The sequence below is a fragment of the Antechinus flavipes genome, chromosome 5, assembly GCF_016432865.1.
Source record: "Antechinus flavipes isolate AdamAnt ecotype Samford, QLD, Australia chromosome 5, AdamAnt_v2, whole genome shotgun sequence".
In the NCBI taxonomy this organism is placed as follows: domain Eukaryota; kingdom Metazoa; phylum Chordata; class Mammalia; order Dasyuromorphia; family Dasyuridae; genus Antechinus; species Antechinus flavipes.
The window spans coordinates 176,061,087-176,084,041 of NC_067402.1; the positions used below are offsets into that span (position 1 = coordinate 176,061,087).

At 32.8% G+C, this 22,955-nt stretch overlaps 1 protein-coding gene across 4 annotated transcripts in view; it reads left to right on the top strand.

Moving 5' to 3' along the window:
- The window catches only part of SOX5 (SRY-box transcription factor 5), a 466,127-nt gene that overhangs the window by 69,520 nt on the left and 373,652 nt on the right, over window positions 1-22,955 (top strand). For 2 of the 4 annotated variants that reach the window (XM_051961302.1, XM_051961303.1), the window contains exon 2: window positions 1,824-2,055. In XM_051961302.1, the coding sequence (XP_051817262.1) occupies window positions 1,824-2,055 (232 nt within the window). The remainder of the gene's footprint in view (window positions 1-1,823; window positions 2,056-22,955) is intronic. The other 2 variants (XM_051961304.1, XM_051961306.1) reach the window with 1 other exon arrangement.

Genomic DNA, 22,955 nt, shown 5'->3' on the forward strand with positions numbered 1-22,955 from the left:
ATCCTGCAAAGGGGAAGAAAAGGAAGAATAGATACTGGTATCTTGAAAACCCAAAAAAGAAGAGAGTACCCATGGAGAGTGATCGAGTGTCAAAGGCTGTGGAGAGAGAAGAGGTCAAGGAGAATGACAATTGAAAAAAAGGCCATTACATTTGGCAATTAAGAGATCTTTAGTAGCTTTAGAGAGAGTTTGGGTGAAATGAGGAGGTTGGAAGCCAGATTGGAAGAGATTAATAAAAGAGTGAAAGGAGAAAAAGGGGAAGTATCCCCCATTAGATTGGCTTTTCAAGGAATTTATCTACAAAGGGCAAAAGAGATGCAGAATGATGGTTAATAGGGATGGAAAGATCATATAAAGGTTTTGGGTTTTTGTTGTAATTTTTTTTTCCTGGATAAATGTGCATGTCTATAAACAGTGGGAAATAAGCTAGCAAAGAAGGAGAGACTGAGAATTAATATAAGAGTAGGCATAAGGGTTAGCCTTGGTAAGGAGTAAGACCACCTCATTATATGAAATTGGGGTGAGGGAGGAGGATATAACAGAAAGGTCATCTTTAAGTGATAATGAAGAATGAGAGAAGAACAGAGATTAATACTTTTGATAGTATTTTTAATGTCTTGAAGCAAAGAATTCTTTCATTATATCTTTTCTTTGTTCTGAGATAAAAGTATTCTTTAATCTTCTTTGTCTATCTGTATGTGTGTGTGTGTGTGTGTGTGTATGTGTATCTGTATGCATGCATGTATCCAAGGTTGCTTATTCTTTCAAGATTGGGTTAATTTTAAATATTTTGATGGAGGTCTTGGGTTGTGTTCTCAATCCCCTTTCTCTCTAAAACTTGTATTCAGAGAAATATTAACGTTTATGTTTAAATATTTTGCTATATATTTTTTCAATTCCTGATAATATTCTGAATCTCATCAAAGATTGAAGAAAATGTCTATCTTGTGGGGAAGGAGAATCATATAGCTCTTTACAATACCAACCTTAGTATTTTAAAATAAAATATTCTTTTTTTTCTGGTTTTCTTTTGTTTTTAATTTCTGGATTTCTAGTGATGAGCACATAAATTGTAAGAATATATATTTAAGTAATCTGTCTTTAGCTTTAAAAAAATTAAAATATTACTATATTTCATATTATATATCTTTTACAACTCAGAAATTAGAATTAAGTGCCAGAATAGAGGATTCACAGAATTCTCAAACCTAGAAAGTACCACTAAAATGACAACATTTCAGAAACATTTTAAATATTTGTGGTATTAGTAATAAATACGAAACTCCTAAGATCAGCTATCACTGATTAATTTTTTGTTCTTTACAATAATCTCAGTTTTAATGTAACTCAAATTCCAGATGATAGCAAGCATTTTGGGTTTTGGTTTTTAAAAATAAAAGAAATTATTAATGTTATCTTTTCCCCTCCTCTCTAAACAGCAAACAGTATTTGTTATTCACAGATGTTCTTTCTTCAATAAGGCCTATCAAAGTGTAAAACTAGATGGGTATTTTTTTTCCCCTGGAAAAAGGAATGGTCTTTCATTATACAGTGTTCTTAGGTGAATTTTCTTGTTTAAGAAGCCAGAATACAAGAGAGTGCTATATTAGTGTATTATTCTCACAACAAACAAGCACTGTTCTGTTGCTACCTGCTTGGCCATTGTTTCTGATTGTGTATGCTTTGCAGTGGTATTTGGATGGTTTCCTGCTCTCTGCCAGCACAAAAAGGCATTTCTGTTACAATGGCCCCTAACCACACAATGACGGCATTAAGGATTTATATGGAGGTTTCATTATTTTCTCCTCTTTTGTTCCTTCCAGGATGTCTTCCAAGCGACCAGCCTCTCCGTATGGGGAAGCAGATGGAGAGGTAGCCATGGTGACAAGCAGACAGAAAGTGGAAGAAGAGGAGAGTGACGGGCTCCCAGCCTTTCACCTTCCCTTGCATGTGAGTTTTCCCAACAAGCCTCACTCTGAGGAATTTCAACCAGTTTCTCTTCTGACGCAAGAGAGTTGTGGCCATAGGACTCCCACTTCTCAGCACAACACAGTGGTAGGTTTTCTTGTGGTCTTTTGTCCTTACATTCATTCTTGGACCAGTGTTTCTCCTATAGTAGCTTGGCATTCAGCCTAATACTCAAAATAGGATGTGGTTACTAGTCATATGTGACACCATGATAATATGAAATGCTAATTTAAGTTTTCTAAAAGTTACCCAAAAAAAAAGTAATGACCTCTATTCATATGTTGATATTACAGTATATGCATTTTCTTAAGACCATCTAAAACTATACCTAACCAAAACATAAGTTTGAACTTTCTTTCTTATGAATTCAATCCTTATTTTAGCCTTTTGTGCTTATATTGAATTCAAATCCAGACTTATGGTTGAAGTGAGAACATGCTTAACAGAAAACTATATTCTATCAATCTCTCCATCTATTTACATCTACCTACCTATATATAAAGAAATAGATGCACATATATAAATACCCACACATATAGAAATATATGCATACATGCACATATATGTATGTCTATTTATGATTCTATAATTCAAGTCTGCATAATTCATAAATTGTCTTACAATTAGTTAATGTGTTAAAATTTTGTTGTTTTATTAAATATTTTGTTTTTAAGAATATGCCATATGACCAACTTTAAAAGTGCTTTTAAATATGATCGTAGCTTAAAAGAGCTTGCAGTGTAACTCAGGAGACAACCTGTACATAATTGAACACAAATTAAATTTATCATATTTGATATCATTTTTGACATTTATTATGAAAGTTGCAAATTGCATTGTTGCTATGAATGATTATTACAGAATATAATTGCAATGTGGTTGGAAATATAGTTGTACACTGAATGTGGGTCACATTTTCCTAAGTCATAAAAAAGCTTTTTACATATGAGGAAGCTAACAATGAGAGGTGACATCCATTTTCATACAGATCTTTACCTTTATAGGAAAATTTGAACCCATGCATTCTGCTTCCAGGGCTAGAGCTCTTTTCAATGTGCTACACTGGAATAACACATCTCCCCAATGGCACTCCAGCCATACCTATGGTTGGAAGGGTTTTTTATAATGATAAATTAATATTTTTTCCTAAGTTACATCTTTCTTTCCTAACTTAAGTTCCTTAAATTCTTTATGTATCTATTTATGTAGAGTTATGTTAAAAATAAGACCTTAAAAGTTCTACAATAAAGTTTCTTAATTTTCATTTGGGGAAAAGAAGACTGATAGAGGTCACATATTAGTTGTGAAATATCAAACATTTAGTTCATGGCAAAACAGGTTTAGAACCTCAGTGTCCTGACTCACAGTCCAGTTTTTCATCCACAGCATTAAATAGCCTACAACCTTAAATGTCTTATTTTTTTTCCTTAGCAAAGTTCTATATATGTTTCTTTGGATAATAATGCAACCATTCAACAATTTCTTTTAAAGACAGCCTTAGAATACACAAATTTAGGATGATTTCCAAGGGCCTGCCACTTCCCAGAGCAAGAAGGATTAATACTAAAAACACCATGGACATTCATACATAAAGTGAACTTGCACCAAGACCTTTAGCGGGTAGGCAACAAGGTTCCCTAAAAGAAGTAATATGTTTTCATGGAAAGACCCACTGACTTTGGAGTAAAAAGGATCAGGTTCAAATACCAACTAATTTCATCTTTAATTAGTCACTTACTAGATACTTCTCAGTTTCCTGATCTGTAAAATGGTAGCTTTGGAATAAATTTTCTCTGAGATACTATTTATCACTCTTGTGATCCTAGCCACATTCTTCATATCCCTTAGAATGAATATTGTGTTATAGATTTTAAACTTTCTTTTCTTTTTGAATATCATACTAGTTGTTAATTTTAGCCATATTTTTTCTAAATTAAAAAGTTATTTCAGGGCAGTTTATAATGTAACTTACTCTAGATCTTATCAACTTGTAGGTTTGGCCTCTATTGCTTTTGTTGTGTCTTCCGTGGTTTTGTGCACAAATCATGATAGTGAATCATTGGCTATGCAGTCTAGTTGGAATCAGAAGAAAAAAAAATACATCACTTCTAATAGATGTACTTGAATAAAATTCAAGCATTGGTTGAGACTATAATGATAATTTCTATATATGTAATACTTTGAAGTTTACAAAGTGCTTTGCACACATGATCACATTTAAGGGTAACAATAGCTCTATTAGGCAGGTACTTCTGGTTATTATCTCCATTTGACAGATGATTGGAAGCATAAGACATAATTTGCTCATTGTAACACTGCTAATGAGTATCAGAGAAAGAATTTGAATCTATGTCTTCCTATTTCCAAAATACCTTGCCAAACTACTTTATATCTTCTTATCTGCAAGGTATTATATCAGGTGCCTGATCTGCCTTTAAGGAACTTATGGTCTGAGAGACTGTTTTAAAAGAGAGTTGAGGAAGATGATGGTCATGGCGGAAGTGGTAATAGTAGTTGTTATAATTGTTACTGTTTCTATTTACTTTGGAATCTATCTACTTGGAATACAGTCTCATTGAATTCTTTGAAACATATTTTTGGGGTAGGAATTTAGGAATTTGAGAAAACATGGAAATTTTCCTTTTGTTTTCCTTTAATGTTTCCAAATTGGAACTCAATTTCTATTTTTCTTATGTCATCATTGTCCTAACTGTTGTTTGATTAGCATCAAGAGTATGCTTGATCCTTTTCAGTCTTTCTCATTGGTAGGCCACAATCACGATTTTTTTGGCTCTTCTTCAACAACAGTTCTTGTGTGGGGTATGATTAGGGTTGATTTGCTTGGTCTTGCATGTGACTATCCAAACTATGCCTTAATGCCAACTGACAAGGATATTTATAGGCACCAGCAGGGATCATGGTAAGATTGGAGGCGAATGAAGTGGCAGCATCAGGGGCAGCTGGGAAGCTGTGTCCGAACCATTTTGGCACTCAGTCCCTATGTAGTTGCAGGATAGTTCAGTGTGTTGGAATATTGTTCCAGTGACATATGTGATATGACCATTTTTAGTTATTTAATGATCAGCTGTCTTTTTAACTAAAATTATGCCATTTTGGCCAATTTATATTTTGACTTCTTTGATATTCCATTCCAGTCAGTATATGATAAAGATTCAAACCTTTCCCACCTTTTTGCTAAGGGTTAGAAGTGGACCTTTTGGAGTTGAAGTATGATAGTAATACATATCAATATTATCTATATTGTTGTCTATATTGATGACTTATTTCTGGAATGTTAAAGGGATGTGTAGGGGGCATACTCATAGAGACTATAATTTTATACATCAAAATATTCATTGGAATACTGTTATAACACTTTTCTATAAAACAATATGGTATTCCTTTCAGAACTTTTGCTTGTATATCAAAAATACCTTTTTAAAAAGATGATCTCCCTGTAAGTTTGCTACACAGCATTTACCTCAAAGAGAGTAATGAATAAGGATTTAGTGTACTAAATCTATCCTTAAATAATACATGAAACAACTAAGCTCTTTATCTATTGTCAGACAATATTCTCTCCTAGAATTTTTCAAAGCAACTTTTAAATTTTATATTTTAGCTATATCTTTAAATTCTCAATCACCATAATGTTTATTTAAAGTTTACTATTCAGATACATATTTTAGATGTTTGATTAAGGGGAATGTGATTGTTCAGCAGAACAATTGCTGTTTAGGAAAAGTGACAATGCATAGAACATATAAAGATGCCATTGCAGCTTTTTAAAAGTCAGACTAAGATCTGACTTTTGGAATACTAATTCTGTTATTTTATAGAGTGGGTTTTTAAAGAGATATTTAAATTTCTGATGTACCTTTGTACATCAAGTTTAGCATAAGTTATTGTGATGGTACAATGCACAATGTTGTGAACACTAGGGCCGTTATTGTGCCAGTTCTAATAATGAGAATTTCATTGTTTAGGGAGAGCAATCTCCTACACTCTAAACAAAAGTGTAATTACTTTTGAACGATGTGGAATGTGCTTGGTTTAATAGCATGGAGAATAGATTCGCAAAGATTCAGATAAAGCAAGCTTGGAAGCCATATGTACAATGTGTCAGTATAAAATTATGTTAGTAGGCAGCATAATTCCACATACACATACACGATTTCATACAGTTTATAAACTGTTGTTTCTGTAAGAGATAGGCGTGCTTATCTAACAAGGCCAATTCAATTGAAACAAGGTGAAAATGGTGACAAGTTTGTATTTGTTTTTTTTTTATGGTAAATTGATGTTTATCATACAATGAAATTACATTGTTACAAACATTACATTATAAATGTCATCACAAAATACCACATGAAAGCTGTTTCCATAGATATAATCCCAGCCTTGTATATGAGAATGAGTTTTTCAATCTTTATTCTTACATTGTTTCAGACAATTTCCCCCAGAGTTGTCAGGAATGGGGACAAATTTTAAAAATTAGAATCATTTGGGGTCCATCAAGCAGCTGGAGAAGTTATACAATGCATCATTTCACCTTCTTCTCCAATTCCCTTTGGATCCAGGGGGTCTGATATTAAGAAGGATAAAGTCAATTCACAGGGTCTATGGTAAAATGCTACTGTTGACTCTTGAGTAACGTATATGAATGTATGTAGATATGTGGTAGCCTGTTAAGAACATTTCTGGAATATTCATTGTTTGTATAATATTACATTTCATACTAAGTTTAACTAAGAAGGCTAATTTTTTTCAGGATATGTTGTGAGATTGGTTAGGGACATTAAGTTCCTATTGAAGAAGAATAAGGAAATATGGTGATTTAAATGTGAAACTGAGGGGAGACAAGTCTTAGTTTCATTTATTTTTATAAGAAAATAATCAGAAAATTATGAGAAAGGTATATATTTGGCACCTTAAAACTTAAAAATTCATTCACCAATTCCTCTGTAACTTTATACATGAAAGCATATTGACTTATGCCTCATGGACATTCCTATAAATATACAAAACCCTTTTTTACATATATAGTTTCAAATAAATATACATGCTAATACAAATTCATAATAAACTGAATGTGTAATAATACACAGTTTTCAAAGTAATGTAAAATTTTAAATAAAATTCAATAATAACTTTTGTGCATATCTGTGTATAGCAAAAATAAAAAAATAAAAACCTAGATTTTATCATAATAAGGGAAAAGTTAGTAATAACACATTTTGAGCCTTTTTGTTGTTCAGTTTCAAATTAAGTCTAATTCTTCAAGACCCCATTCCTTTAGCAAATATACTGAAGTGGTTTGCCATTTCCTTCACCAGCTCATTTTACAAATGAGGAAAGTAAGGTAAAAAGGATTAAGTGATTTGCCCAGAGTCACATAGCTAGGACTTGACTGAAGCTGGATTTAAACTCAGGAAGATGATTCTTCCTGATTCCAGGCTCTACTGTAGTTGCTGTACCATAAAGACTAGCTGCCTTTATGATAGTGTAACTGTGATTAATCCTTCATCTATACATAATTCAGTATTAAGTTAAATGTAATATATAATATTTTTTCACTGCATTATAAAGATAATATAATTCTATTTATTATTACTAATACTGCTTTTATCTACTTTATCTCCAGTTTGTCAAAAATACTTTTAATCAAACTACATATATTGAATATAATATTAATTTTACTGGGTATTTAGAGGAACATTAGGTTGTTTCCAGAGGTCTGAAAATTTTTGACCAGAGGAAGAAATGCTTTCCTTATTTTGAATGTCTATATTTTAGATATTATAGATATTATTATTTTAGCTTTAAGATTTCTGAAAGAATATTGTGAAAAGACACTAATACTTGTGATCGAGGTAGCGATACCTAGTTCAAAATAAACATGTGACAGATTCACAATGTCCATTCTCTTTGGCAAAAGTTAGGTTTATTTAGGGGAAGAGGTTACACATAAAATGAAAAGGAAAATAGACACCAGCAATGCCTTCAGAAGTGGCAAATATGAAATAGAATTGGGAGAGCATATAGTTAGAAAGCAAAGAAATTTGGAAGAATCCATTAAGAGAAAATCCATGAAGCCCAAACATGTCATTGACTATCAGGTTACATTCATAGAGGAGTTTAACAGACTATTCAATTAGCCAAGGTAAAGAGAAAGACACCATTAAAGGGAAGTCACTGTGAAAGAAAGAGTATCTTATAGTGAGTGGGCTTAGTCCTGAAGAGAACAAAACACCAATCTTAATCATAAGCAGATATTTTAGGAGGAATACAGTCTTGGATTTTTTTCTCAGGAAGACCAGAAAAGTAAAAGCAGGAATTCAAAGGGTGGGGTCAAAGAGCTAGTTGACATTTCAGGCCTCAGACAGGCCAAAAGATGCTAACCAATATCTTAAAAGGTTGTTTAAAGATAGCCAGAGGTTGGGGAATGGACAATGGAGTTGATAAAGAGTTCCTTTCTAGCAAATCTCTGAATTATCTGATAGTAACTTCTTCATGATAGGGGAAGAGAGTAAGTCACATCAGTTGGAAGTGACAGATGAGAAATACCTTAATGGACAAAGAAGAAAAAGTATGTTTTTGATATGTGAAGAATTTGTATTATGTGTCTTTCATGTGGAATGAGGGAGAAAGTATGCTTTTATATTTTATATTGCCTTTTTGATCTTTTTTCTTCCCTCTGAACCTGGTTTTTCCATGCTTTTCTCAATTCTTCCTATCCATCATTTTACATCCTATTACATTCTTGGGCTTTTGTTTGTGTAGTGACATTATTGATGTGATAAAAAGCGCTGCTATGGATGTTCACATAGATGATACTTTTCTTTCTGTCTTGAGTCTTCTTGGTATCTATAACTAGCCACTGGGACACAAACAAATGACTTTCTCTTATCACACCTTTTTTGGTTTCTTTTTCATAATTCCAAATTGCTTTATTTTAAATAGTTAAATCAATTCACTATATTTTAAAAGTATGTAAATTATTATAGCGCCTGCCTTTGTTGTAAAATAGTCTTGCACTAACCTCCAAGTTTAATGTCAGAAAGACTAAAGCCCAGAATCAGCATAAAGGCTTAGGGAAAATGGGCTTTATTAAAAAAAATGTTCAAACCAACAAGAACAAGTAGCAACTATGCTCATTGCTTCACCCAGATTATGTAATATTATCAAATGCTAGAGAGACAGCCGAGCTACTCAACTTCTATTTTTCTTTTTTTTTTTCCTTTCCTTTTTTTTTTTTTTTTTAATCATGGAGCTTTCCCTTCAAAGGAGGCAATTTGGTACATTGGAAAGAGTTCTGTATTTAAAATCAGAGGGCTTGATCCCTCCAACTGAATCTCAGCTCCACCACTTAATTAAATATGTGACAGTGGGCCTGACTTCCCCAAGTCTCAGTACTCTCATTTGTGAAAGACTAGGTGATTTCTCAAGTTGCCTTCAGCTTTATCTAGGATCCTTTGAAATCAAAATTGTTAGGATGGTGAAGAGAGAATGAAAGTTAAAGATAAGTACTATAGTATTGCTGTGATTTAAATGAATTTGAGTCTGGTAACAGATAAATTAAAACTAAAGGTTAAATTAATTTTTTAAAAATTAAATGTTATATAGTCATTGAAACCTTGTCAGGAGTCTTTGATCAACTACTGGGAACAACACAAGTATATTAATACTGGAATTAACCAAATTTTGTACTAATTTTCAAAAATGGGATAAGGCTAGATTTTGATAACTATTTGGTGTTCATTCTTAGCAAAGTTCTAGAATTATAAGAAGATGATATTCATATTTATAAAAGTAACTATATTTTTAGTAGCTAGTATGAGTTTACTGAGGTTCATAATACAACCTTATTTCCACTTTTTTTTTTTTTTAGCCTAGTAACTAGACTTTTGATCCTATCAAAAAGAAATAATGCTATATTGGGCTGAACTAAAGATCAAAAAGACCCAAAGAAGCCAGTTCCAGCTTTTAGAAAATAGTGACTCTGACTTTGGGCAAGCCATTTGGCTTCTCAATGCCCTAAGCTACTTTCTAAGATTGTATTATAAAAGAAATGCTGATTTGCCCTGAATGTTGGCATTACTACTCCTGGAGTTCTCTAAAGCAGTGAGTAGTCTTTCTCAAAACACTGGTAATCCTCCCCCAAAAAAGAAATAAAGAGAAAAAGGAGAAACTCTTCTAATAGAGAAAGTAAATCATATCAAAATAGTGTATATGATTTCAGCAAGAGATTTTCTGCTTCATGATCTGGGATACAGTTTTCTGTGAAATGGAATAGGACGTGTCTATGCCCTCTTCCTTAGAATGTCTTTTACATATTTATAAACAGTTTTCATATGTTCCTTAAAATTTATCTTTTCAAGTCATATTTTTAAACAGGTCACATTCCTTTAAGAGATCTTTCTATGGCAGGGGGGCTCTCTGTGTACACATGTGTGCTTATTTTCTTCTGTATTACTGCATTTCAAAGAGAAGTTAAATAGTCACCTGTCAGGGGTGTTTAAGAGAGATTCCTACGTGGAAAGTTGACTAAATAGCCATTCAGACTAAATAGCCTGATATTCTCTAATTTTGTTAACGAATACTATAGCATTTCCATTCTCATTTAAATATGAGGGAGGAAAATTTGGAAGGAAGTTCTAGTCTCTAATTCCTGCTTAAAGTTGCCTTTACAAACTTTTTTTTCTTTATATGGCAACACAAACATGTTAATAACTTCTGGTGATTTCTTTTGTCCTGGCTGCCAAACTTATTCATATGAATTTTCATCATTCTAAATATCTTAAGGGTAAATAGAACTTGCTTATTAAATTAATTGTCAAGAAAATTATGAGGATCAGGAATCCATACATTTTGTGCATAATTAAGTATTATTTTGGATGATGTCCATGTATCAAATTAATATCAGTAAAATAATAATAGTAGCCATCATTGATATTCCTGCTTGGTAATTATAAAGATCAATCTGCTTAGTTAAAAGACAATACAAACTGTAATATGAATGTCTGCTTCCTAGGTCAGAATATGATTCACTCACCCATTTATCATTTAATGTTAAGATATTTCAGGATCTATGTTTCTAATGGTTGTTTTGCAATAACAACAGAGCACAATTTTACCTATTAAATTAACGATAAAAATAGAATAGTGTTGTTTTTAAGTCCATTTAATTCTATCTACATAAACACAACCTTTGAGTAGGCCCTAAAGTTAACTCAACTCATGCAATTGGATACAACTTCCTGGATTTTGTATCTTATTTAAGCAAAGTTGATTCGGCTGTGGAACAGTAAATAATGCTATCATTATGTCTGGATAGAATTTTCACTTCCAGAGCTCTCAGAAATCTAGCCAACCCCAAGATAAAAGACAATATATACGGAGTATTAACTCTGGCTATGCCAGATATCCCTGTATTTTAAAATGCTAGTGTTCAAAGGGTTAATGGTTGCCTAAGGCAATATGAGGAGGAAATGTAACTACAAAGGATTCAGTAGCTTTTCTCGGTCAAGTAATCTGAAAATTCATGGCAAATATTATTTAATCCCATGTAAAAATAGAAAGCAGATATATAGCCTGTCCCAAAAGTCATAGTGCATAATAAAACTATTAAAGTTTAAAACTACACTAAGTTTTTTGGGGAGACATTCAGTATTATAATGTTTAGCTGCAATAAAGAAGTTGAAGCCTTCTATCATTTCAACCAAGATCAATGAATTTGTCAGTGCCCTCTTTTATTTCTGGCTACTCTTTTTTTCAGACTTATAACCTGATAAAGTGAAATAACTCGCTCCAAGATCTATATCCAGATATGTGTTATTGGTTGGCATGTGTTATGTGCAAGTACAATATCTATGTAGAGACAGCAGAGAAAATACCTGTAAAATTGTCAGATAAACAATCCTTTCAAGAGTGAGTCTATCTCCCATCTTTTTACTTTACAAATTACATGCAAATCAAGTAAAATATTAAATATTAGTTAATTCCAATTTTTTTTCAGTGTTTAGATTCAGAGCAAAAATCATCTTAGACAAATGCCCTAAGGTGTACCCTCAAATCAACCTTTTAAAGACATATTCCATGGTTTCTTTTTTTCCCCTTATGAAGAAGGAAGGGGAAAGACCCTGGGATATTCATCCATAAGAGGTGAAGTCAAAGATGCTATGATACCTGGAAGCTCAATCTAGAGGGGACCACTGGGATAAAGGAAGTAAACTACCCAATAACTTCATTTTTAAAATCTCATTATTCTAATTAACCAGGTTCTAAGCTCAATTTCCCTAATGAATGACTGCAAATGCTATTAAAACTCTAAATTTTCTCTCTAAAGGCTATGCTCAGGTCCATAACTGTCAGGAAAAAAACGGAAACATTTTTGTCATTGAAGATCATAGAATAACTGGACAAAAATAAAAAAGATTGATGAATTTGGGAGATGGATCATAAGCCAAGCACAGAAGCATGGTATAGTAATGATAGAGGACTTAATTGTTCCAGGTATCTGTTGGAGTTCTCTCTCTGCCAAAACTGGAACAGTGGCAAACAACTTCTTGACTTTCCTTAATGATAATTTCATCCATCAAAGGTACTCTGGGCCAGGCCTAATATAGTGATTCAGGCTTAAAATAATGTTCCTGAGAAGAAATTGAAATAGTACAGTTTCTAAACTTAAAAAAAAAAAAAAGATAAAACTCAAAACACTCTTCCCCTTTACCTCTGAAGTCTCTATAGCAACTGGTCAAATTAGGTCAGGGAGGCATTTCAGAAAAGCTTTAGTAAACATTTCTGAGAGTTACCCCTCAGATAAGCCTTTTGTCCTAGAAGTGGTAAAAAACACAAATGCCCTCCCTTTTTCCTTAAAGTAGTAGCTAGTCTACAAGCCACTCTAAAAATCATGCCATTTCTAGGCATCTATATTTCTATAAATGTGTAAGGCCCTGGACTGAGCTGTTATGGAGGAAGGTAGAAGGAAAGTGAATAGTATTATTGGTGGTAACTTGGAATTGGAAATAGATGTCCATCGATTGTGGTACTAAAGTATAATGAGATATTATTGCATATAAGAAATGAGCAATGGATGGCTTATATGAACATACACTGAGCAAAGAAAGAAAACTAGGAAAGCAATATATACAATGACTATAGCAATGTAAATGGAAAGTACAGCAAAATGAGTCTCCAAGTCTCTTTTCCCTCTGGGATTATGCTTTTAAATATTGGAAGCTATTCAAAGTCTCTCACTGGAGTCCATATTGTTTTCTCAATAGCATATTTCTTTCTTTTCTTTTTTTTTCATTATAGTAAGTTTATTTATTTTTAATACACAATGCTTTACAAATTGTGTTGGGAGAGAAAAAGCAAAGTAAAAGGAAAAAAACTATGGGAGAGAAAAAATAGAAAAAAGAAGTGAACATAACATGTGTTGATTTACACTCAGTCTACTTAGATCTTTTTTCAGGATGCAAATGGCATTTTCTGTCCAAGATTGCTTGAGATCACTGAACTACAGAGAAAAACCAAGCCTTTCATAGTTGATCGTAGCACATTCTTGCTATGATTATGTACAATGTATTACTGATTCTGCTTGTTTCACTCAATATCAGTTCATGTAAATCTTTCTAGGCCTTTCTTTAATTAGCTTCTTCATAATTTTTAACAGAACAATAATGTTCCATTATCTTCATGTACTACAGTTTGTTCAACCATTTCCCAATTAATAACTTCTACTCCTTTTCTAATTTTTTTTTTGTTTTTTTAATAACTTTTTATTGATAGAACTCATGCCAGGGTAATTTTTTACAACATTATCCCTTGCATTCACTTCTGTTGCAGTTTTTCCCCTCCCTCCCTCCACCCCCTCCCCCAGATAGCAAGCAATCCTTTACATGTTGAATAGGTTACAGTATATCCTGGATACAATATACGTGTGCAGAACCGAACAGTTTTCTTGTTGCACAGGGAGAATTGAATTTAGGAGGTATAAATAGCCCAGGAAGAAAAACAAAAATGCAAGCAGTTTATATTCATCTCCCAGTGTTCTTTCTTTGGGTGTAGCTGCTTCTGCCCATCTTTGATCAATTGAAACTGAATTAGCTCTCTTTATCAAAGACATCCACTTCCATTAGAATACATCCTCAAACAGTATCATTGTTGAGGTATATAATGATCTCCTGGTTCTGCTCATTTCACTTAGCATCAGTTCATGTAAGTCTCGCCAGTCCTCTCTGTATTCATCCTGCTGGTCATTCCTTACAGAACAATAATATTCCATAACGTTCATATACCACAATTTACTCAACCATTCTCCAATTGATGGGCATCCATTCATTTTCCATCTTCTAGCCACTACAAACAGGGCTGCCACAAACATTTTGGCACATACAGGTCCCTTTCCCTTCTTTAGTATCCTTTTCTAATTCTTTGCTACCACAAAAAGAGCTGCTGCAGACATTTTTGCACACATGGGTCCTTTTCCCTTCTATATGATTTCCTTGGGACACAGACCTAATAATGGCACTGCTGAATCAAATTGTATGCACAGTTTTATACCCCTTTGGATATAGTTCCAGATGGCTCTCCAGAATGTCTGGATTATTTCACAACTCCCCCAACAATGCATTAGTGTCCCAGTTTTCCCATATCCTCTCCAACATTTATCATTATCTTTTCCTGTCATCTTAGTCTAAGAGAGATGAGGAGATACTGCAGCGTTATTTTAATTTGCATTTCTCTAATCAATAGTGATTTGGAACATTTTTTTCATGTAAGTATAAATGGCTTTAATTTCATTATCTGAAAATTATTTATTTATATATTCTTTGACCATTTACCAATTGGGGAATGATGTGTATTCTTATAAATTTGACATAGTTATTTATGTATTTTAGAAATGAGATCTTTATCAGAAAGACTGGCTGTAAAGATTTTTCCCTGCTTTGTACTTCCTTTTTAATCTTGTTTCTGTTAGTTTTGTTTGTCAAAACCTTTTTAATCTAATGTAATCAAAGTTGTCCAATTTGTCTTTCATAATGTTCTCTAGTTCTTCTTTGGTCATAAATTCCTCCTTTCTCCAAAGATCTAATAGCTATGTTATCCCTTGCCCTCCTAATTTGTTAAGTATTATCCTTTATGCCCAAATCAAGTATTCATTTTGACCTTATTTTGGTATGGGAGCATATTTCTTTCTGTGTTTTTTTTTTTTTTGTGTGTGTGTGTGTGTGTGTGTGTGTGGATTTGGGTTTTGTTGTTGTTGTCTGGTTTTTTTTTTTTTTGTTTTCACAAAAAAAGGAAAAATAAATAAATCTGATATTCTTTTCCTGTGTTCTATGGGACTCATATATTTAGGAAGACCTATGAAAGCAACAAATTCTGCTTTTATATGACTGCAACCTCAATAAGCAAAGTAAATATCTTCCATTTTTTAAAGAACAACTTCCTCTCTCTCTCCTTCTCCCTCTCCCTCTCCCTTTCTCTCTTTTTCTCGTTCTCACTCTCCCTCTTCCTCTCTCTCCCTCTCCCTTCCTCTTCCTTTCTCTCCCTCTCTCTCCTTCTCCTTCCCCAACTCTTCCCCTCCTCAAATAAAGTACAAAGCCATAAAATGCATAATTTTAATGGCAATTAGGATTTACATACATTTCTAGATAGTTTAAATAATGAATGTAAAACAGAAAAATCAAAACTTCCTTCCCCTGACAGCCATAACTTGTCCAGGCTCTATAGAATAAAGGATAAAACTGAAAGTTAAGTTTTATAGTGACAATAAGAGCAATTCCCTACAATGGCAGTGAGAAGGACAAGAAGTTTAGTTGTCTCACTGGGCCTTCAGTGTGCTTGTGTTTGTGCTGTACTCTATTCATACTAATTCCATCAGTCTGCCATCTCTTCTTGCTACTAAATCCCCAAGGATAATCTATTTTGATGTCTTCATCTAGTCCAATATAACTTCCCTTGAAGCCATTCAAAACCCTTCAATTCAAGATCAATTAAGACTCCAAAACTTTGAAAACTCTTAATAAACTACCCCCCAAAACAGGATGGTTTCTTTCCCCACAACACTTTAAAGTGTATTGTCTCTTGGATGAGGTAGAAATATGTTACATGAAGCTCTTACAAGTAAACAATAATTAAAAATAATAATCTTGACTTCATCCAAAATAAGCCATGCTAGAGTTTATTTCCTGTTTTAACAAGATTACCAGCAAGTAAATCATGGTAATGTAGATTTTAGTTTGTGTGGATTTTAAGTGTCTGTTATGCTTCTGCAATTCTTGTAAAAAAAAAATATTGAGGTATCTTAACTATACAATAGAATAACTTGTTGAATTTGGGGATGTAGGACTGTTAGAATGAACTCAAAAAATTGGTATTTATAGTTATACAGAAGCTTGAAAGAAGTTTTCCAGTGGAATGAAACAAGGGCCTGTGATTGACCTGTAATTCTTTTACACTTATCAGCAACTTAAATTGACAGGATTATCAAATATAATTATGGTATAAAGGTAGGAAATTCTTAACCTTATGAATTTCAGAATCAGGATTATAAAAGATTTTGGCCAACTTGATTGAGTTGATTGTCATGTGATAGAGTTTAGTGGAACTAAATTCAGTCTTATAATTAGTTTTAAGAACATATTTCATAAATATGTGATAGAATAGATATGGCTAGATAATTTTCCACTTGAAAAAAAAGATCTAAGATTTTCTTTTATTATAAAGTCAATATGTGATGGTATAGAAAGGCTTTGAAATCTTTTAATATCTTTAAAAAGAAGAGAAATATCCAAATGGTTACTAATTAATTTATTTTAGCTAGCTTAAGTTATATATATATACACATATATTATATTAATCAGGTAGAGATAACATAACAGTGATAGCACATATACTGTTGAATTAGATGAGGGCTTTTAAAACTTTTTCCACTTGTGACTCCTTTTTATTCAAGAAATTTTTATGTGATTCCAGATACATAGGCATTTAAAAGACATATAAATCAGATGTTTACTGATAATAAATCATAATTTCACAACCCCCACATTCAGGTAAAAGTCACCAATGGGGTAATGACCCACAGTTTAAGAAAATGGGAACTGTTTAAGATACCTTTTCACATTAAAATTATATATTTTTTCCAATTCAACATGCATTTGTTAATGACCTATTAAGTACAAGTAACTACAACAAATGTTTATTGTATTGCACTGTGATCAATGCATAAAGGAAAAGTTTAAGAGAGATGGATGAGAAATTTAAGAGGGGAGAGAGATTCCTTCTATTTAGTGTATCAATGAAGACTTTATGAAACAAGAACCATCTATCCTGAGATTTGAAGGTTCAACAGCAAAAATATGGAGAGCATCCATTATGTGGAGAAAGGAAGAAAAAACTGGAAAATGGTAGCCTTTTTTGGCTGGAAAATAGCATGTAAAGGAGAAGAGAGTAAATTGAAGCTAGAAAGGTAGGTTGGACTCAAACTGTGGAGGATCTTGAATGCTAAAGTAAGGAGTTATATTATAGAGCATAATTGTCAACATTTTTTTATCCCTGGGAACCTGACAAATTCCTGAGACTCTTTTAGAGCAGCAAGGAGGTCAAAACTATTTTAATAATAAATATTTGGCTATTAACATACTCTTTCCTTTTCTAGCTATATATTTGTGTGAGTCCAGATTTTCTTCATATACTTCAACCAAAATAACATCACAACAGATTGAATACAGAAGCAGATATGAAGATCCACCTGTCTTCTATTAAACAGAACTTTAAAGAGATTTACAAAAATACGTGTAACATACCATTCTTCTCACTATTTTTTTGTAAAATAATATTTTTCATAAAATATTATTTGTTAACATGTATTAGGTTTGCTATTTTAATGAGTTTATAAGTACATATTTTTAAATTTTTATTAATTTAAAATTTTAGTATGATAAATATTGAGAGACATAATCATTTAAACCAAAACACTTTGAGGTCCTCAATAATTTTAAAGAATGTTAAGGGGTCCTAAAAACAAAAAGTGTGTTCCCAAGATAAATAACAGTTGCTATAGCCATTGTAAAGCCACTGAGGCCTTTGATGTTAACACCTATATGAAGGATGTTTTGAGAGGAGAGAGTCTAATGGATGAGAAATTAAAGAAATCTACATGAAAAATATTAAGAACTTTGTTTCAGTAAGAAGAAAAAAGGAGAGGTATGCGATAGATATGGTTAAGATTACATTTATAGGGATTTACAACTGATTGGATGTGGAAAGCAAGAGAGAAAGAAGAATTAAAGGTAAATGAAATTTCTGTCCTGGGAAACTGGTATGATGGATATACCTTCAATGTAACTAGTTAAGAGAAAGGAATCCTTTGTGGAGTGGTGAGATAATAAATTTAGTTTTTATAAAGTTTGAATTTGAGTTACTGAAGAACAATTAGGTAAAGATTCCCAGTAGGCATTTAGAAATGCTAAATGATTAGGGCAATAGTTAATGGAGGATATTTAGGGCAAAGAATGGATACAGGGATTAGCATATAGTTCTAATACTTATCAGGGACTATATGATGATTTCAGAATATGAACAAAATGTTCTTTTTTTTTTCTTTTTTGCAGAGAACCATCAGAATAAGTTTTCACCAGCCAGTCATGTCTTAAGCCCTATAATCAGAGTGGGATCAAGGGTGGAACAGTAGAGAGTATGTTAAAATGTCAGTTGTTCTAGATTTCTATAAATGTATGCATCTCGCAGAAGAGTTTCAAATAACCTTAAACTAGAGAACATCTCTTTTAGTATGAGTAGTTAAATTGAGGTCCTGCCCTCGTCATTAAGTTATATGTACTTTTCATGAAATATCTACTCAATTTATTTGAGGTAATTATACTCTTCCTGCCTATTTTTTCTGATACATTCAATTAGCTTGTATCTATTTTAGCATACAAAATTATATAATGTTAATAAAAATGCCAAAATATTTTACCATTTCAGATACAAAATGATAATTCATATATACTAGGAGGCAAGTACTATATAAACTGGTAAATTGAACAGCAGTGGAATCCCATCTCAGATGCTTTCTACACTTGTAACCAATAAGCCAAACCATTTGATAACCTGAATCTCAATGTCATCTATAAATGGGAATAATACTAATATACTAACAGTAGTTTCCATGAACAAAGTTTATAAACTATACAAATGTGAGCTATTACTACAGATTATTTTAAAATTAATAAAGCATTACTCTCACAACAACCATGTGAGGTATTATTATCCCTAAGTGATTTGCATTTTGTTATGCATCTAATAAATAAAGGAAAATGGATTTGAATTCAAGTTTCCTGCTTCCTCCTATCTCTAGGAATCCTATCTCTTCCTATCTCTAAAATCTATAAACCTATGTTATTGTGATTCTTTAGTGAGATATTTCTTGTCCCTATTATTGTGAATGAAAAGAATAATTTAATTAAAAATTATGCCTTACTATCTTTCTAAATTCCTCCATGTTCAGGAATTACATTTGGGAAAATTAAGACCTCATGCATTATGATCATTAGTACAAAAATATAAAACAATTCCTAAAAAATATTGAAAAATCCAAAGTTCAAATCTGACTTGAAAATTTTACTTTAGACTCACTGATGCTAAGAAACTACTCTAAACGTGTGTGGGGGGAGGGGAGATAAGATATCAAATCAATATAAAATAGTCTTTCCTTTCCCAAAGAGCTTTGTATTTTAATTCATATGTAAGATAAGACTCTGGTCAAAAAAATAATTTGGATTTTTTTTTTCCTGTAAGAAAAGTAAGTGGTATTACTTGGTTAGCCTCTGTAGTGTGTTCTGCTTTCTAATTTCCCCAGGCAGCAATGGATTCTCAAAAAATCCTTAATGGTGACAGAGGAAGTTGCAGCTGCTATATAACCTTGACATAAACAGCAACCTTGCTTTGTGGTCACATGTTAGTAGTAAGCTACTTTTATCAGGACTACTATCCCTAGATTCTAACCATTTCAATTTACTGCTGTCCATATAACTGGGACCAAGAGAGTATAAGCATTTATCTGTATAAGTACACATTCCAGGTTTCTCCAGAGATAAAAATTCCCATGAAAAACTAGCAAAAGAATAGCAGAAAAAGCAGAAAATGTGTTAAAATTCTTTTTTAATCTTCAACTTTATCATATTTAACTGCTTTAGTTCATGAGCGCTGAGCTTTTTTCATGAGCTCATTTAAGCTTGTGAAACTCAGCATAGCAGAATGAATAGAGGAGAAATCTTTGAGTCAAGAGAGCCGCAGATGACTCAATGGATAGTATACCAGGTCTGGAGTCAAGAAGAGCTGAGTTCAAATTCAGTCTTGGACTATTACTAGCTATGTGATCCTGGGCAAGTTACTTAACCCTGTTTGTCTCAGTTTCTTCATCTGTAAAATGAGTTAGAGAAGGAAATGGCAAACTGTTCCACTATTTCTGGTAAGAAAACCCCAAATGGGTTCAGGAACAGTCAGAAATGACTGCATGACAATCTTGAGTTAAGAACACCTGGTCCTGCACCTGACACATACTAGTTATTTTACCATAGGCTAGTCACTTAACTGTTCAGTGCCTGAGTCAACTGTAAACAGAGGAGCTTGTAATCTCCATTAGTTAAGAATGTCTCCATATGTTGTATCCCTATACCAATGAAATCAATGAAATCCCTTCAACCACAATTATTTTTGCAGGAACATTTATGTGTGTGTGTGTGTGTGTGTCCATCTTGTGAATTCAGTTGTTTTTGTAGTTTAATTTCAGATTCCTTTGCGTATAAAAAGTGTCTAGTACTTTGAAATGTTTCTTATATTAAGCCATTCTACCAATTTAATACTATCCTGTTTATTCAATTGTAATGGTTAAACATGTATTATATGTAAGTGTGTGCAAATGGAATGTAATAGTAATTGAACTGAGTTATTTTCTCATCACAAATATTTGGCCATGTTTTCCACATATTCAAATCCACTTTAAATCCTGATTTAAATTAAGGTTATAAAAGATATATTTAGTGTACTGGAAGGTATATGTGTTCACATTTATCTACTTAAGTTTTGGGATTAGTAATACTGTATTTGTTTATCTTTTGGCTTTTTTTTCTATACATTGTTACACCTGGAGACTACCTTGAGATGATATATACTAAGTAGGAAATGGAGAAGAGATACATTGAAAGTGGATATCTAAGATACAAGAGATGGTATGTCAAAAATTTGACATGTTGCAACTAAAAGTAACACACCCAATAGAAATATGTATTACTCCAACTGTTAGAGTGGATAATTAAACATAGACTTCTACCTACATTTTGTTGGATCAAACTTGTGGTTTTCTCCTGGCAAAACTGATCTGTATAATCTTTCTATTTTATATTATATGTACTCTTCACAGTTCTCTCATGCCCTCTTCTGTGATTCTATAATTATTTTTGTTTTACATAGAAACATGATTTTTTTTCCTTTTTACATATGGTGTTTTTGCTTCATGGAGAGAGAACTATACAGATCATACACACACACACACACACACACACACACACACACACAAACCCACTCCAAATTTTATCCAGCTTTATACTCTTATGTTTATAACCCTGTATATCACTAAAAATGTCCTTACCTAAAACACTTTATCGTTTTATTACTGGGTTTATACCAGTAATGATATTCACATCAGCTTTCTTAGGGATAATCTTTAAGCAGAACCTGGCAAGAAAAGCTTTCTGAAAATGATCATTCCTTGGAATACAAATCTGGAAACATGAAACATCAATTTAATCACCTGCTCTTAATCCCTGCCTCAGTTTAACAGGACCCACTCTTTTTCAAACCAGAATCAGTGGATTATCTAATTCTTAAGCACCCTTTACTGAGTTTGTTAAATTGACATATGATGATAGTAAAAGAGAAAGTTCATATGTTATAGGACTACTATTCCCTGTATATATTATTAAATATTTACCCCAATTTGCTGTTTTTGGGGAGGGAAGGAGAGATGGAAAGGGGGAACGGGAGAAAGGGAGAAAGAGAGAGGGAGAGGGAAGGAAAGAGAGAGAGAGAGAGAGAGAAAGACAGAGAGAGAGAGAGAGAGAGAGAGAGAGAGAGAGAGAGAGAGAGAGAGAGAGAGAGAGAGAGAGATTTACATGTGAGAACTCAGGGGGCTTTGTCATGGCAATTGTATAAAGTGATATACAGCGCAAATCGACTTGAGCATGTCCCTGGATAGCAGGCGGTTTACAGCCTCTTCGAGCAGAGATTACTGCTTTATCTTGTCATACTAAATTAACGTGGCAGCACACTGTTAAACAGTGGTGACCTCTTCATCTGTGGAAATTGCTGCCTAGAGGAGGGATGGTATTTAAGACTTTTTCTGAAGCTCTCTAGTCTACCCTCCTCCCCTTTTATGCCCTTAAGGCATTTCTGGGTTAGAATGTTGCACTTTTTATATAAAAAAAGGCTTTTTACATCAAGGTGAGAACAAATAGGTGTTAACTGGATCTTTGTTGTTTGATTAATAAGCACTTTTCTGTAGAATATTACACTTCTGTTTGGATAACTTTCCAAAAACGGAATGCCATAGCCACAGAATGGAATTAAACAATATTTATGGTCTCACTATTTTAACCCTTTTTGTTATATAATAAAAATTAAGCTCATATAAAATGAAATATTCCTGTCTTTAATTGTTTATTCCCTTTAATACTATGAAGTTTATCTGGTATCTTCTACATATTAGCATTCAAAGTATAGAAACTAAGAGAGAGGCAAAGTTGGGAAGTGAACTTGGTAACTAGGAAATAACTGTCTTTATATTTTGTATTATTCTTGGGTTTTTAGAGTCAGACCTGGAAAGTTTTTATGTTGTATGCCTCTTCTACCTTGTGTTCTCTGTCATCCTTGGATATTAATCTCATTCTTCTTTAATAATTTATCCAGTGATTATAGATCAA